This window comes from Macaca thibetana, chromosome 15, assembly GCF_024542745.1.
Source record: "Macaca thibetana thibetana isolate TM-01 chromosome 15, ASM2454274v1, whole genome shotgun sequence".
NCBI classification, from domain to species: domain Eukaryota; kingdom Metazoa; phylum Chordata; class Mammalia; order Primates; family Cercopithecidae; genus Macaca; species Macaca thibetana.
Window position 1 is genome coordinate 104,313,911 of NC_065592.1, and position 13,212 is coordinate 104,327,122.

The 13,212-nt window shown below is 42.1% G+C and overlaps 1 protein-coding gene across 2 annotated transcripts in view; it reads right to left on the reverse strand.

The window, feature by feature from the left end:
- The window catches only part of IARS1 (isoleucyl-tRNA synthetase 1), a 75,535-nt gene that overhangs the window by 16,811 nt on the left and 45,512 nt on the right, over positions 1–13,212 (reverse strand). For both annotated transcript variants that reach the window (XM_050761536.1, XM_050761537.1), the window contains exons 26-30: positions 11,461–11,635; positions 9,331–9,443; positions 7,288–7,383; positions 6,213–6,389; positions 4,890–4,995 (exon numbers count right to left, since the gene is read on the reverse strand). In XM_050761536.1, coding sequence (XP_050617493.1) covers positions 4,890–4,995; positions 6,213–6,389; positions 7,288–7,383; positions 9,331–9,443; positions 11,461–11,635 — 667 coding nt within the window. The remainder of the gene's footprint in view (positions 1–4,889; positions 4,996–6,212; positions 6,390–7,287; positions 7,384–9,330; positions 9,444–11,460; positions 11,636–13,212) is intronic.

Genomic DNA, 13,212 nt, shown 5'->3' on the forward strand with positions numbered 1-13,212 from the left:
AGCAGCTGGCGTGGGAAGACCAATATGGTGATCCCAGGTCACATCTTAAAACCAGGCAATATGATGTTTTTTTTTTTTTTTTTTTTTTTTTTGAGATGGAGTTTCATTCTTGTTGCCCAGGCTAGAGTGCAGTGGCACGATCTCGGCTCACTGCAACCTCCGCCTCCCAGGTTCAAGTGATTCTCCTGCCTCAGCCTCCTGAGTAGCTGGGACTACAGATGACCACCACCATGCCTAATGTTTTGTATTTTTTTGACGGGGTTTCACCATGTTGGCCAGGCTGGTCTTGAACTCCTGACCTCAGGTGATCCACCTGCCTCAGATCCCAAAGTGTTGGGATTACAGGCGCGAGCCACCAAGCCTGGTCTATTTTTTTAGGTGTTTGTATGTACACTCCTTATGATTTTCTATAGAGGAAGCTTTATTCCTTTATCTGCATGACTTTTATTTCCTTTTCTTGCCATGGTCCACTGGCTAGAACTTCCAGTACAATGTCGAATATGAGTTGTGATTGCCTTGTTACTGATTTTAGGTAGAAAGAATTCACGCTTTCCCCATTAGGTAGAATGGTAGCTGTAGGATTTTTGCAAAATGCTCATTATCCAGTCTACAAAATTCTCTTCTCTTCCTATTTTTGTGAGGATTTTCATCATGAATGGGTGTTGAATTTGATCAAATGCTTTTTCTGAATCAACTGCTACAGTCATGTAATCTTTTAGTCTGATAATATGATAATTACATTGATTTTTTTTTTTTTTTTGAGATAGAGTCTCTGTCACTCAGGCTGGAGTACAGTGGTGCGATCTTGGCTCACTGCAACCTCTGCCTCCCGGGTTCAAGCGACTCTCCTGCCTCAGCCTCCTGAGTAGCTGGGATTACAGGCGTGTGCCATCATGCCTGGCTAATTTTTGTCTTTTTAGTAGAGACGGGGTTTCACCATGTTGGTCAGGCTGGTCTTGAACTCCTGACCTTGTGATCTGCCCGCCTCAGCCTACCAAAGTGCTGGCATTACAGGCGTGAGTCACCGCACCCAGGCTACATTGATTTTTATTTTATTTTATTTTATTTTATTTTATTTTTTGAGACGGAGTCTCGCTCTGTTGCCCAGGCTGGAGTGCAGTGGCCGAATATCAGCTCACTGCAAGCTCCACCTCCTGGGTTTACGCCATTCTCCTGCCTCAGCCTCCCGAGTAGCTGGGACTATAGGCGCCTGCCACCTCGCCCGGCTATTTTTTTGTATTTTTTAGTAGAGACGGGGTTTCATCGTGTTAGCCAGGATGGTCTCGATCTCCTGACCTCGTGATCCTCCCGTCTTGGCCTCCCAAAGTGCTGGGATTACAGGCTTGAGCCACCGCGCCCGGCCTACATTGATTTTTAAATACTGAGCCAGCCTTGCATCCCTGGAATAAATCCTACTTGGTGATGGTGCATAATTCTTTGTATATATAGCTGAATTAATTTATATTCATGAGGAATATCTGTTTTCTATCTTTTTTTTTTCTTTTTTGAGATGGAGTCTCAGTGTTGTTGGCCTGGGCTGGAGTGCAATGGCACGATCTCGGCTCACAGCAACCTCTGCCTCCTGGGTTCCAGCCATTCTCCTGCCTCAGCCTCCTGAGTAGGCTGAGATTACAGGCGCCCGCTACCAGGTTCAGCTAATTTTTGTGTTTTTAGTAGAGATGGTGTTTCACCATGTTGGCCAGGCTGGTCTCCAACTCCTGACCTCAGGTGATCCACCCGCCTCAGCCTCCCGAAGTGCTGGAATTACAGGCATAAGCCACCGTACCCGGTCTATCTTTTCTCTTAATATTGTCTCTATTTGGTTTTGGTAGCAGGTTAATAACCACATAAAATGAGTGAACTGTTCCTTCCTCTTCTATTTTCTGGAAGAGTCTGTATAGAACTGGTATTAATTCTGGTAAGAATTCTCCAGTGAAACTGGGCCTGGAGATTAGTTCAGAGATTTTAAATTACGAATTCAGTCTCCTTAACAGGGCCATTAAAATTATCTATTTCATATTGTGTGAGTTGTAGTAGTTTGTGCTTTTTAAAACAAGGTTCACTTCAGGCCAGGAACAGTGGCTCATGCCTGTAATCCCAGAACTTTGGGAGGCCAAGGAGGGCCAGATCACTTGGGGCCAGGAATTTGAGATCAGCCTGGCCAACAGGGTGAAACCCCACCTTTACCAAAAGCACAAAAATTTGTCGGGCATGGTGTGGCATACCTGTAATCCCAGCTACTCGGGAGGCTGAGGCGTGAGAATCACTTGAACCCAGGAGGTGGAGGTTGCAGTGAGCTGAGTTTGCATCACTGCACTCCAGCCTGGGTGACAGGTATCCAAGTTGTCAAACTTACATATGGAGATTATTCACAGTATTTGCATTATCTTCTTGATTCTGGTAATCTGTATTGATAATTCTTTTTATTCCTGATATGCAACTGTGTCTTCTTTTTTCTTTATTAGTCTGACTAGAGGTTTATTAATTTTGCTGAATTTTTTGGTAAGAACCAGATTTTTATATCATTAATGTTCTCTATCGTTTGTTTTCAATTGCACTGATTTCTTCTCTTATTTTTATGTTTTTCCTTCTTCTTACTTTGCATTTATTTTGCTTTTTTTCCTATCTAGTTTCTTGAGTTTAGACCTTAAGTTATGATTTAAAACCATCTTTCTTTCAGTTCTTAGTGCAACAGATTTCCGTCTCAGGACCACTTTAGCCACATTCCACATATTTTGATGTCGTATTTTCCTTTTCACTCAGTTCTATGTTTCTTTTCCTCTTGAGACTTTTTCCCTAATCATGGATAATTTAAAAGTATGTTGTTTATTTTTAAGAATGTGGAGATTTTCCTTTTATTATTCTATTACTAATTAATAGTTTGATTCTACTGTGGTCAGAGAACACACTCTGGTTTCAACTGTATTAATTGGTTGGGGTTTGTTTTATGGCCCAGGTTACAATGTATCTTAGCAAAGTTCTGTGAGAGCTCGAAAATAATTTATATTTTATAATTTATATTCTGCTATTTTTGGGTGAGGTGATTACTGAAAAACGTACGCTGAAGTCTCCAACTATAGTTACAGATTTGTCTATTTCTCCTTTAATGTCTGTATCTTTTTATTTCATATATTTTGTAGCTCTTTTGTTAGATGCATATAAATTTAGGATCACTGTTTTCTTTGTGTACTGACACTTCTATCATTATTTAATGCCCCTGGTAATTTTCTTTGCTCTGAAGTCTGTTTCATCTAATACAAACATGACCATTCCTGCTTCTTTTGATTAATGTTTGCATAGTATTTTTCTACCCTTTTACTTTCAACTCACCTGTATCATTATATTTGAAGTTTCTCATAGACAGCATATACTTGGCGAGTGTGTTTTTAACAACCTGCCAATCTTTGATTTGTTCTGTTTGTTTTTCTGAGACAGAGTCTCACTCTGTCACCCAGTCTGGAGTACAGGAGCGCGATCTTGGCTCAATGCAACCTCCGCCTCCCGGGTTCAAGCGATTCTCCTGTCTCAGCCTCCTGAGTAGCTGAGATTACAGGCGCCGCCACCACGCCCTTAACTGTTTCACACATACCTTAACTGACACTGCAGAGGAGGTGCTGGTGGTATGTGGCCTCATTGCTGCCACGCATTTGTAAATGGGAGGGATGCCTTGTTACTGCCCAGAAGGGATGGAAATCTAGGCTTTCCATGTGGCCTCCACTGATGCCGCCAGGCAGAGGGGCTCATTGCTGCCCCCCACTAGAATGAAAGTCCTAGCTCTCTACTTTGTCTTCTCTGATACCCCTGTGACAGGGGAGGGGTCCTCAGCTTGGCAAGGGTGAAGTCCAGGCTCCCCACTTGGCCTTGGCTGATGTGGGTGGTGGTAGGGCCATAGTTTTTTCTATGGTATCTGGCTAGAGTAGAGCAGTTACTGTTTCAAAATTTTCTGTCTTGCTAGGCTGCCCATCTCTTGATCCTTTGTCAAGGGAGCAGAATTTTTGTTGAGGCTTTTTTGGGTCTGTACTTGACACTTCCAGGTTGCCAGCTTCTTAAGTTCCAAGTTTGAGTATAAGAGGCAGAAAAGAAAACCCAGAACTTACTACTTTTAGGTCAGTTGCTTACAAGGTCCTCAGCTGGTCTGCTTTCTTCCTTACATCTGTGAGTCTTCTTCTGCTTGTTTTTATCTATACTGTCCAGGCTGTTTAGATGTATTTAGCAGGAGGAATAGGGAAAACTATATCTGCTTCATGCTTCCACAAGCGTAAGTCCAATCATTTACTTTAGTGGATTCATTTTTCTTTTTCTTTCTTTTTTCTTTGGTGAGACAAGTCTTGCTTTGTCACCCAGGCTGGAGTGCAATGGTGTGATCTCAGCTCACTGCAACCTCCACCTCCCAGGTTCAAGAAATTCTCATGCTTTAGCCTCTCGAGTAGCTGGGATTACAGGTACCTGCCACCATGTCTGGCTAATTTTTGTATTTTTAGTAGAGACGGGGTTTCACCATGTTGATCAGGTCTTGAACTCCTGAGTAATCCACTCGCCTCGGCCTTCCAAAGTGCTGGGATTACAGGTGAGAGCCACCGCGCCTGGCTGTTTTTTTTTTTAAATTGAGGCAGGGTCTTATTATGTTGGCCAGGTTAGTGTTGAACTCTTGGCCTCAAGCAATCCTCTCACCTTGGCTTCCACAAGTGGTAGGATTACAGGCATGAGCCACTGCATCTCGCCTAGTGAATTCATTTTGATGACAATTAAGAAGAAAAAGTTACCTATTAAATATGATTAAATAATTCTTCCAATTCCCTTAAAAACATCCATAAGTTTTTTGGGTTGTTTTTTCACATCCATAAATATAACTAAAAAAAAGTCATACAAATTATGGAATTTACTCTTACCTTGTTCACTGCCATTTGCACAAATGTTAAGATTGACATATGCACAAGCAGGACCAGGAAGGGAAGATCCTCTGGTGAGTGTAATTTCCAGTTCAGATCCCTTCAACTAAGCACATGAGAACATATGACTGAGTAACTGTGACATCTGACTGCAATGTGCCACACCATCACGTGACACAGTGACTTCTCAGTAACAACAAGAGCTGTATACAACTCATAACATATTCAATCTCATTACTCAAAGTATCAAAAGCTACAATTTATATCCCATTTTTCTTCTCTTTTTATCCTGGTCTCTTAAAAATATATGCTCACTAAACCAAGTCAAATAATTACACAATATGCAAAATAGAAAATGAAACTACTCTGCAACTCGTCTCACTGAAAAAATAAACAGCCACCGTCAGCCCCTCCTTGTCTTGTCCTGCTTGTCTCATAGAATGAGACAGGAGAAAATGATTAAATAAGTGACTGAGATACACTTTAAATGATCAACTTTTTTTTTTTTTTTTTTTTTTTTTGAGTCAGGGTCTTGCTCTGTCACCCAGGCTGGAGCGCAGTGATGCGATCTCGGCTCACTGCAACCCCCACCTCCTGTGTTCAAGTGATTCTTCTGCCTCAGCCTCCCGAGTAGCTGGGAATACAGGCATGCACCACCATGCCCAGCTAATTTTTGCATTTTTAGTAGAGATGGGGTTTCACCATCTTTCACCCAGGCTGGTCTCGCACTCTTGACCTCAAGCGATCTGCCCAACTTGGCCTCCCGAAGAACTGGGATTACAGGTGTGAGCCACTGTGCCCAGCCTAAATGATCTACTTCTAAGTTATAAGCCAGTATCTTCCCTACCTTTAATATCATACTTTCATAAGTATATCTAAAATTCCTAGATGTAACAACAGAAATGCTACTGTGATTTTTCTTTTTTGGTACTGTACTTTTATGGAGAACCCACTACCAGAAGAGTTAAATGTTTCTCAAGCCAATTGCTGTTTACTTTTAATGATAATTACCAGAATCCACACACTGCCTTTCCTAGTTTTAGAAAAAACAGGCTCACATAGCCATTTTATTTCCAGGCAAAGCTCATGTACCCTCCTGGCTACGTTCCTCAAGAGAACTGTTGTGAAAACAGTTCTGTCTTCCTTCCCTGCTCCATCTTTTCTGGGCTTCCACTCTCTGACTCTCCCCACTACTGTCCAGAGCAATACTTCACGACTGAGAGCTGTGCCAATCTCTACTGTGGGACAGAATATCAGCACATGAGCACGTCAAGTCAAACCTAATATAAACTCTTTAGCAGTTCAATGGAGCTCAGGACTCACCTGTGTTTTTTCTTGAATAAGGACTTTATCTGATGGAGAAACTGGATAGGGTTTCAAGGGAGCTTTTATGGTGGCAAATATGAACTCTGTGTGGCTTTCAATAACATTATTCAGATATCTTCCTTCCGACTTCGCTTTATAGTACACTGTGATTTCATCAGTTGGAACCAGACTGCACTGAAAGCACACACAGAAAATCTTAAAAGGGAAGTACATTCTATTAATCAGAACTGAAGGAAGGTACTGTAGAACAAGGGCTATGGATCCCATGCTGAATCATCACAGAAGGGCAGTCACCCTTCCCTGCCTGCTGGGTGATCTGTAAGACTAACTGCATTGCAGTATACGATTAGCTTTGTGTCCTTTTCACCACCCTTTGGGGACAGGGCATGTTTCTTTTCCTAGCACAATCAGTACCTCATGAATGTTGAAACCAAGAAATAATTTAGAACCCACTTACAAAGCTCTGAACTGATTCAGAGATCATAAGCACCCACTTACCTGCTGGAACAGCTTCCTCAGACCCTGAACTGTCTGGGAAAAAAGCTGTATGGTAGCTGTCACTGCCCTCTGCAGGGCAAGAAATTCATGATTCTCTCACTAGCAGGGGCTTTCCAGCCCCTCTGCTCTCCAGGATGAGCTCTGTGCATATTCCTCAGCTCTCTAATAAGGAAAAACTACGCAACTCTGTCCAGATCCGGGAACCTCCCCTAAGCTAGAAGCCTGTCTATGCTGACTACACCTCTGCCCTTCTGCAAAGATACTATCACCTCTGATTACCTTCTGCCCCAGCCACAGGGGCTGTTTTGTAGAAGCCCAACGGAGATCAAAAAATAAAAAATAAAAAAAGGATGGGAAAATGCACAGGCTGGCTGAAAGCTACAATTTGGGAGTGAACACATGGGGAGAGGAAGAGGAGTGCCTTTCCTGCAGAATGCACTCCAAATGACTATAGATTAGCGACTGTCATGCACTGATCACTATGGCTTGTACTACCTGCCTCTCCTATCTTCCCCCAACAACCAAAACAAACAAAAAGCTAAAACGGTAGCTTGTTCTTAACTGACTGACTAACCTTTTTGCGAAGTTTCTGTATGCGATTGATGACTTCCCGAGCCATTCCTTCATCTACCATTGACTGGTCAGGAGTGACATCTAAGAGGACCAAAGCCTGTGGGGATGAACAGTGCACACCATGACAATCAAATAAGGAGAAACACTTCTTCCCAATTCAGCAAAATGTTATTTAAATCTTGAGAGTCTATAATGCAGCACTATTCTTTCACACAAATGAGCAAAAGCAATAAAATTAATCTAGTTTATCATTCAGGTACTTCTTCATAATCAGCTAGTCCTCCATTTCTGGAGAAAGGTGTGCAGGTTTTTGTTTCTTCTTTTTTTTGTAGGGCGCTGCTCACAGGAGATGCCCTGGGACCACCTCTTATCAGAGTCCCCTAACATGACTCTGCTTTTTGACCATCTAAGAAATAGTATCAACTCTTCTAATAAGTAAGATCAATAATCATGAAGCCCTTGGAGCAGCACAGCTTTTCAGGCCACAAAAAATGGATCAAACGCCTCAGAGCAGTCAACTCCAAGTGACTTTCTTATACCATGACCCCTGTGATCTTCAGGTTTGTCAGAATGACTCAAAACAAATTATACGATGGACCACGAAACTTTTTATGACTTAAACTGCCATATTTTTGCTAAGGTTAAAGTTTCTATCTCATCTATGCTGAAGGTTGCTGATTATGATGTAGCAATAATGACAGTACCACTTCTGTTACATAGCACATTGCAGAGTAAAATACACTCTACAAAAGACTTGTACATTAGGCCTCATCTCATTTACCTTTGAGCAAACAGAGAAGAAATGACTCGGCCAGGCGCAATGGCTCACGCCTGTAATCCCAGCACTTTGGGAGGCCAAGGCTGGTGAATCACGAGGTCAGGAAGTCGAGGCCATCCTGGCTAACATGGTGAAACCCTGTCTCTACTAAAAATAAAAAAAGTTAGCCGGGTGTGGTGGCGGATGCCTGTAGTCCCAGCTACTCGGGGGGCTGAGGCGGAAGAATAGCGTGTGCCTGGGAGGCGGAGGTTGTAGTGATCCGAGACCACGCCACTGCACTCCAGCGTGGGAAACAGAGTGAGACTCTGTTTCAAAAAAAAAAAAAAAAGGAAATGACTCACTTCACAAAGGCATCAGAGGTAATGAAATGGATGATAAACTCAAAACTCCAGTCAGTGCAGGGCCACTACAACATGTAAACCATGTCAAGAAACATCACATGATGACACTTTTGTAAGTGTGGACAACTTTTCAGGCCCCTAACATCTGCTGTAACAAGGAAGAACTGCCCACTGTCAGTGTTTAGAAACCCCCTTCTTGCCTTCCCCTGCCTTCTTTCCCAGCTATGATACCTCCGACTCCTTGCCACTGTCTTCCCATGTAGAGTTCTGTACACATCTAACTTAAGCGCCTGGGTAAAGGACTGAGCAGCTCGGCTTTCCTTTATGGAGGTGCTGCTCTACCTTCCCCTGCACATGGTATGCTAAGCACAGAGGGACCCCTGCAATATCCCCAAACCCACATGTGAGATCTTAACAACTATGCTGACTGGGGATGTGTGGTCATGACTGCAAAGCGATAGCCTCTTCTCCAACATGGCAAAAAATAATGACCCCGGAATCTAAAACAGCCTGCATATTCTCTTCAAGGAGTGTTCCCTGACCACTTTCCCTCTATACCAATTTCTGGATAGTAGCCCTCTGTGTACTTATTTCTACCAGATAACTTACCAGGTAGAATACTAAGAACTGGCTTAATTTCAGGTGTCCTTGACTGACTCGTCTTAAAGGGTTCATTTTTGTGTAAGCCCACACTTGGGACAATTACATGTAGAAATCACAAAATGCTTATGTATTCATTAAACAAATGCATATGTTAAGGGTATAATAATATATTAGTTTAGCAAAGCCAATCTAAACCACGTAACTGGTTTATTTTTACCCTGACACAAGCTGTCAATGCAATCAGGAAAGGAATAGGCAAATACTTTCTCCTCTTAGGCTCTCATTTCTTGGTAAAGAAATGTTCTAGGAAACAGAAAAATACCTGAGCATCTGAGTGTGCTTCAAACTGCGCAGTCCCACCTGTGGCCTGATCAAAGGTGTACATGAGGCGGATGTCTTCATCATGCAGTTCATGGCCTTCCACAACAATGGTCCCTATGGAGAAGCCGCTACACTGTTAATCAGCTTCCCCTCCTCTTCAAGCTGCCCCACTACCTATGTATTATGCCCCTTTTTGATGAAAATTTCACAACAGCAAAGCCACAGAGGCTTCAAGAGATCATTTCCCTCTGACTCATGTCATGGTTGTAGCCAAGATAGGACAAACTTTCTTTAGATTACACTATGTTACCTTGAAGACAGTTAAGTCATCACCAGTATCTACTGTTTTATATAAATTCTCAGGTCCAAAGACATGACAAAGCTAAGAGAAGGCACCAAGAGGCAACAAATGCTCACCATACACAGAGCAGCAGGACATAATGAAGAAAACACAGTCTTTACAGAGAAAGTGAACTTAGGTCCACTATTTGCTGGTTGCATGACATGGTGTTCTGGTACCTGCTGAGCAAGGTGTGGGGAGGCTAAAATGAGACAGGCAGTGTGCAGTACTGAGCATCACGCCTGTCCAGGGAGGCCGTGCACAGTACTGAGCATCACGCCTGTCCAGGGAGGCCGTGCACAGTACTGAGCATCACGCCTGTCCAGGGAGGCAGAAATGTGCACAGCTGCTGATGACAACACCCCTGCCGATAGGGAGGCCCACTGTCGTCACTGATGATGACCTTCTTGGGCTCTGAGAACCAGGGTGTCATTTTTATGTTTACTTTGTCACTGTGTTCTGAAGATGATCCTGTTTTCCATCAGTGCAGAACAGTCCACTCAGAAACTAGGCTTTCAATTTCAAATAAGGTTTATCTCAGGAATTTTTGATGCTTTGGCTATCTGGCGAAACAATTTAGATTTGTGACTTGAAGGCTCGTAACACTGTTATTTTAATATTTTGAGTTGATTAGTAACTAGTAGTAACTTGAGTTTTAGCTGCTAATGTCTTATGTTTTATTAATCCTATCTAAATATTTGGGGAATCCTAGGGACAGTTCCCCCAATTTCCTTAGCCACTCATCTGATTTATGAATCCTCAAATCTCTCTTCTCAAGACATCTCCCAGCTTATGATCTTCAACTTCAGAGGAAGCCCTAAAAATAAATAGCTTGTGCCCTAGGATAGTTACAGGATGTCAGACAGCCACACTCAGACCATGTATGACTCTAATCATGGCAGAGCCGCAAATTTCTGGGCACCCTGAAATGCTCTGTATAGGGGTGGCAAGATGGGGCTGATTTCCCTTTCCTAATCCCATCATTTGGCTAGGTACCCCACACACTGTTTTTATATTACCCTACACTTTCCCTTTATAATAATTATCAAAACCATAATTATTTTCCCAAATCTTCAATGTCAGCAAGCATCATGAGAGTAAGGAGAAAATCATCCTAGGCTCCAGGGATCCTCCCACTTCAGCCTCCAGAGTAACTGGGATGGCAGGCGCATACTACCACACCTGGCTAAGTGTGCCCAGCTGTTTTCTTTCTAAACAGTAAGAATTATTTATAATAAACATTTTTATCAACAGGAAAGTTTTATTTAAGAAAAGGATGGCCGGGCGCAGTGACGCACACCTGTAATCCCAGCACTTTGGGGGGCCAAGGTGGGTGGATCACCTGGGGTCAGGAGTTAGAGACCAGCCTGGCCAACATGGCAAAACCCTGTTTCGACTAAAAATACAACAATTAGCCAGGCGTGATAGTGCACAAGCTGTCAACAGTATCAGGAAAGGCATAGGCAAATACTTTCTCCTCTTATGCTCTCATCTCTTGGTAATCCCAGCTACTTGGGAGGCTGAGGCAGGAGAATCACCTGAACATGGGAGGCAGAGGTTGCAGTGAGCTGAGATTGTGCCACTGCACTCCAGGCTAGATGACAGAGTGAGATTCTGTCAAGAGGAGAGAAGAGAGAAAAGAGAAGAAAGAGAAGAAAAGAGAAGAAAAGAAAAGAGAAAACAAAAGAGAAAAGGAAAGGATGTGAGTGATATTAAAAGTCAAACAGTAGCCTAAAAAATACCCCTCAGCCTGAGGACATGAATGGTGCCCTTGCCTATGTAGACACCTACCAGTCTTCTGGAATTGCTCCAGTTCCTCATTGCTCAACTGCTTGATGGACGTCATCACTGCCTTAAAGGCTCCCTTCAGACGCTTCCCCAGGACCATGTGATCTGGTTCTGCCCTTAGTCGAATGCCATACTTGTTTTTATCTGTAGACAGTGTAACTTTTCGAACATTCAATTCCTACAGTTAGTGCACAAGAGGAAACAAAACTGAGAAATGGAAACATATGTTACACAAAAACATATGTCCAGAGTAGCATTATTCCTAAGAGCCAGAAAGTAAGAACACCTCAAGTGTCCATCAACTGTGAATGGATAAACAAAATGCGGCATACACATGCAATAGAATATTTGGCAATATGAAGGACCAAAGCACTCATACATGCTACTACACAAATTAATGTGAAACATTATGCTAGGTGAAATATGCCAGACATAAATATTACAAATTGTATGATTCCACTTATATGAAATGTTCAGAGAAGGCAAATCCAGAGACAGCAAATAGGTCCATGGATGCCGGGAAATGGTCAGATATTGAGGGGAAAATGGTGTGTGAATGCTAATGAATACTGGGTTTCTTTCTGGGATGATGAAAATGTTCTACAACTGTGGTATGGTTGTACAGTTCTATAAATATGTTTAAAAAGCAGTGACTTGTATGGTAAGAAGAAAATGCTTGTTATGAAGATCTATCAAGACAGTTGAGCCTAACAGAAAAAGGACTCCAGAACCAGAAATATAAACTTCAGCCCTCAGAGGTAACCTCTGTGCAAGCAATTTCAGAGAACCACAAGGTTAACTCTCAACTAAGCGGAAGATCAGTTAAACAGAACGCTTCATGCTTCCGTCATGCTACTGAGGATTACTGAGGTGGCAGGGATGGTGATGGTGCAGCAGCAGATGGGAAAATGAGAACAATAGCTTGAAGCAATTAATACGGAATGGTTAGTTTTGCCATGATATTTGGCTACATTAATTAATCTCATTTTAAGTGAAGTAATTAATTTTTAAAATTTTCAGCTGGATGTGGTGGTGAAAACCTGTAATCCTAGCACTTCGGGAGGCTGAGGTGAGAGGATCACTTGAGCTCAGGAGTTAGAGACCAGCCCGGGCAACATGGCGAAACTCCATTTCTACAAAAGCCTGTACTATTATGCCTAATTGCAGCCATTTGGGAGGCTGAGGTGGGAGGATTACCCGAGCCCAGGAGATGGAGGCTGTAGTGAGCCAAGATCACATCACTGCACTCCAGCCTGGGTGACAGAGCGAGACTCTTGTCTCAAAAAAAAAAAAAAAATTATATTTTATGCATATCCACAGATACTAATTTCAGAATTTACAATCTAACTTTTGGTTTCTAATATTCTCTGGAATTTTCAAGCAACTGAAAACCAAATATAGAAATTAACATTTTCTACAATAATGATTTTAAGTATTACCTGTGAAAAGAATAAACAATGAAATTTTAAAAAATACTTGTTTTGTATCATCACAAAGAAGATAAGGTAAAACATATTTGTTTTTAAAACATCATGGAATAAAGATGTTTTAAAATATCATGGAATAAAAATGTTTAGGAAAACAACTGACACTATAATCTAAACTTTGACCCCAAAACTCCACTTCTGGAATCTATCCAATATCCACACACTGATACACGCATATATATACACACATAGCTTTTGTTTGTAATCAGAAACCTAAACTTCAAACAACAGGAGAGTAATTAAATAAATCATGAAGTAGCCAGGAAGT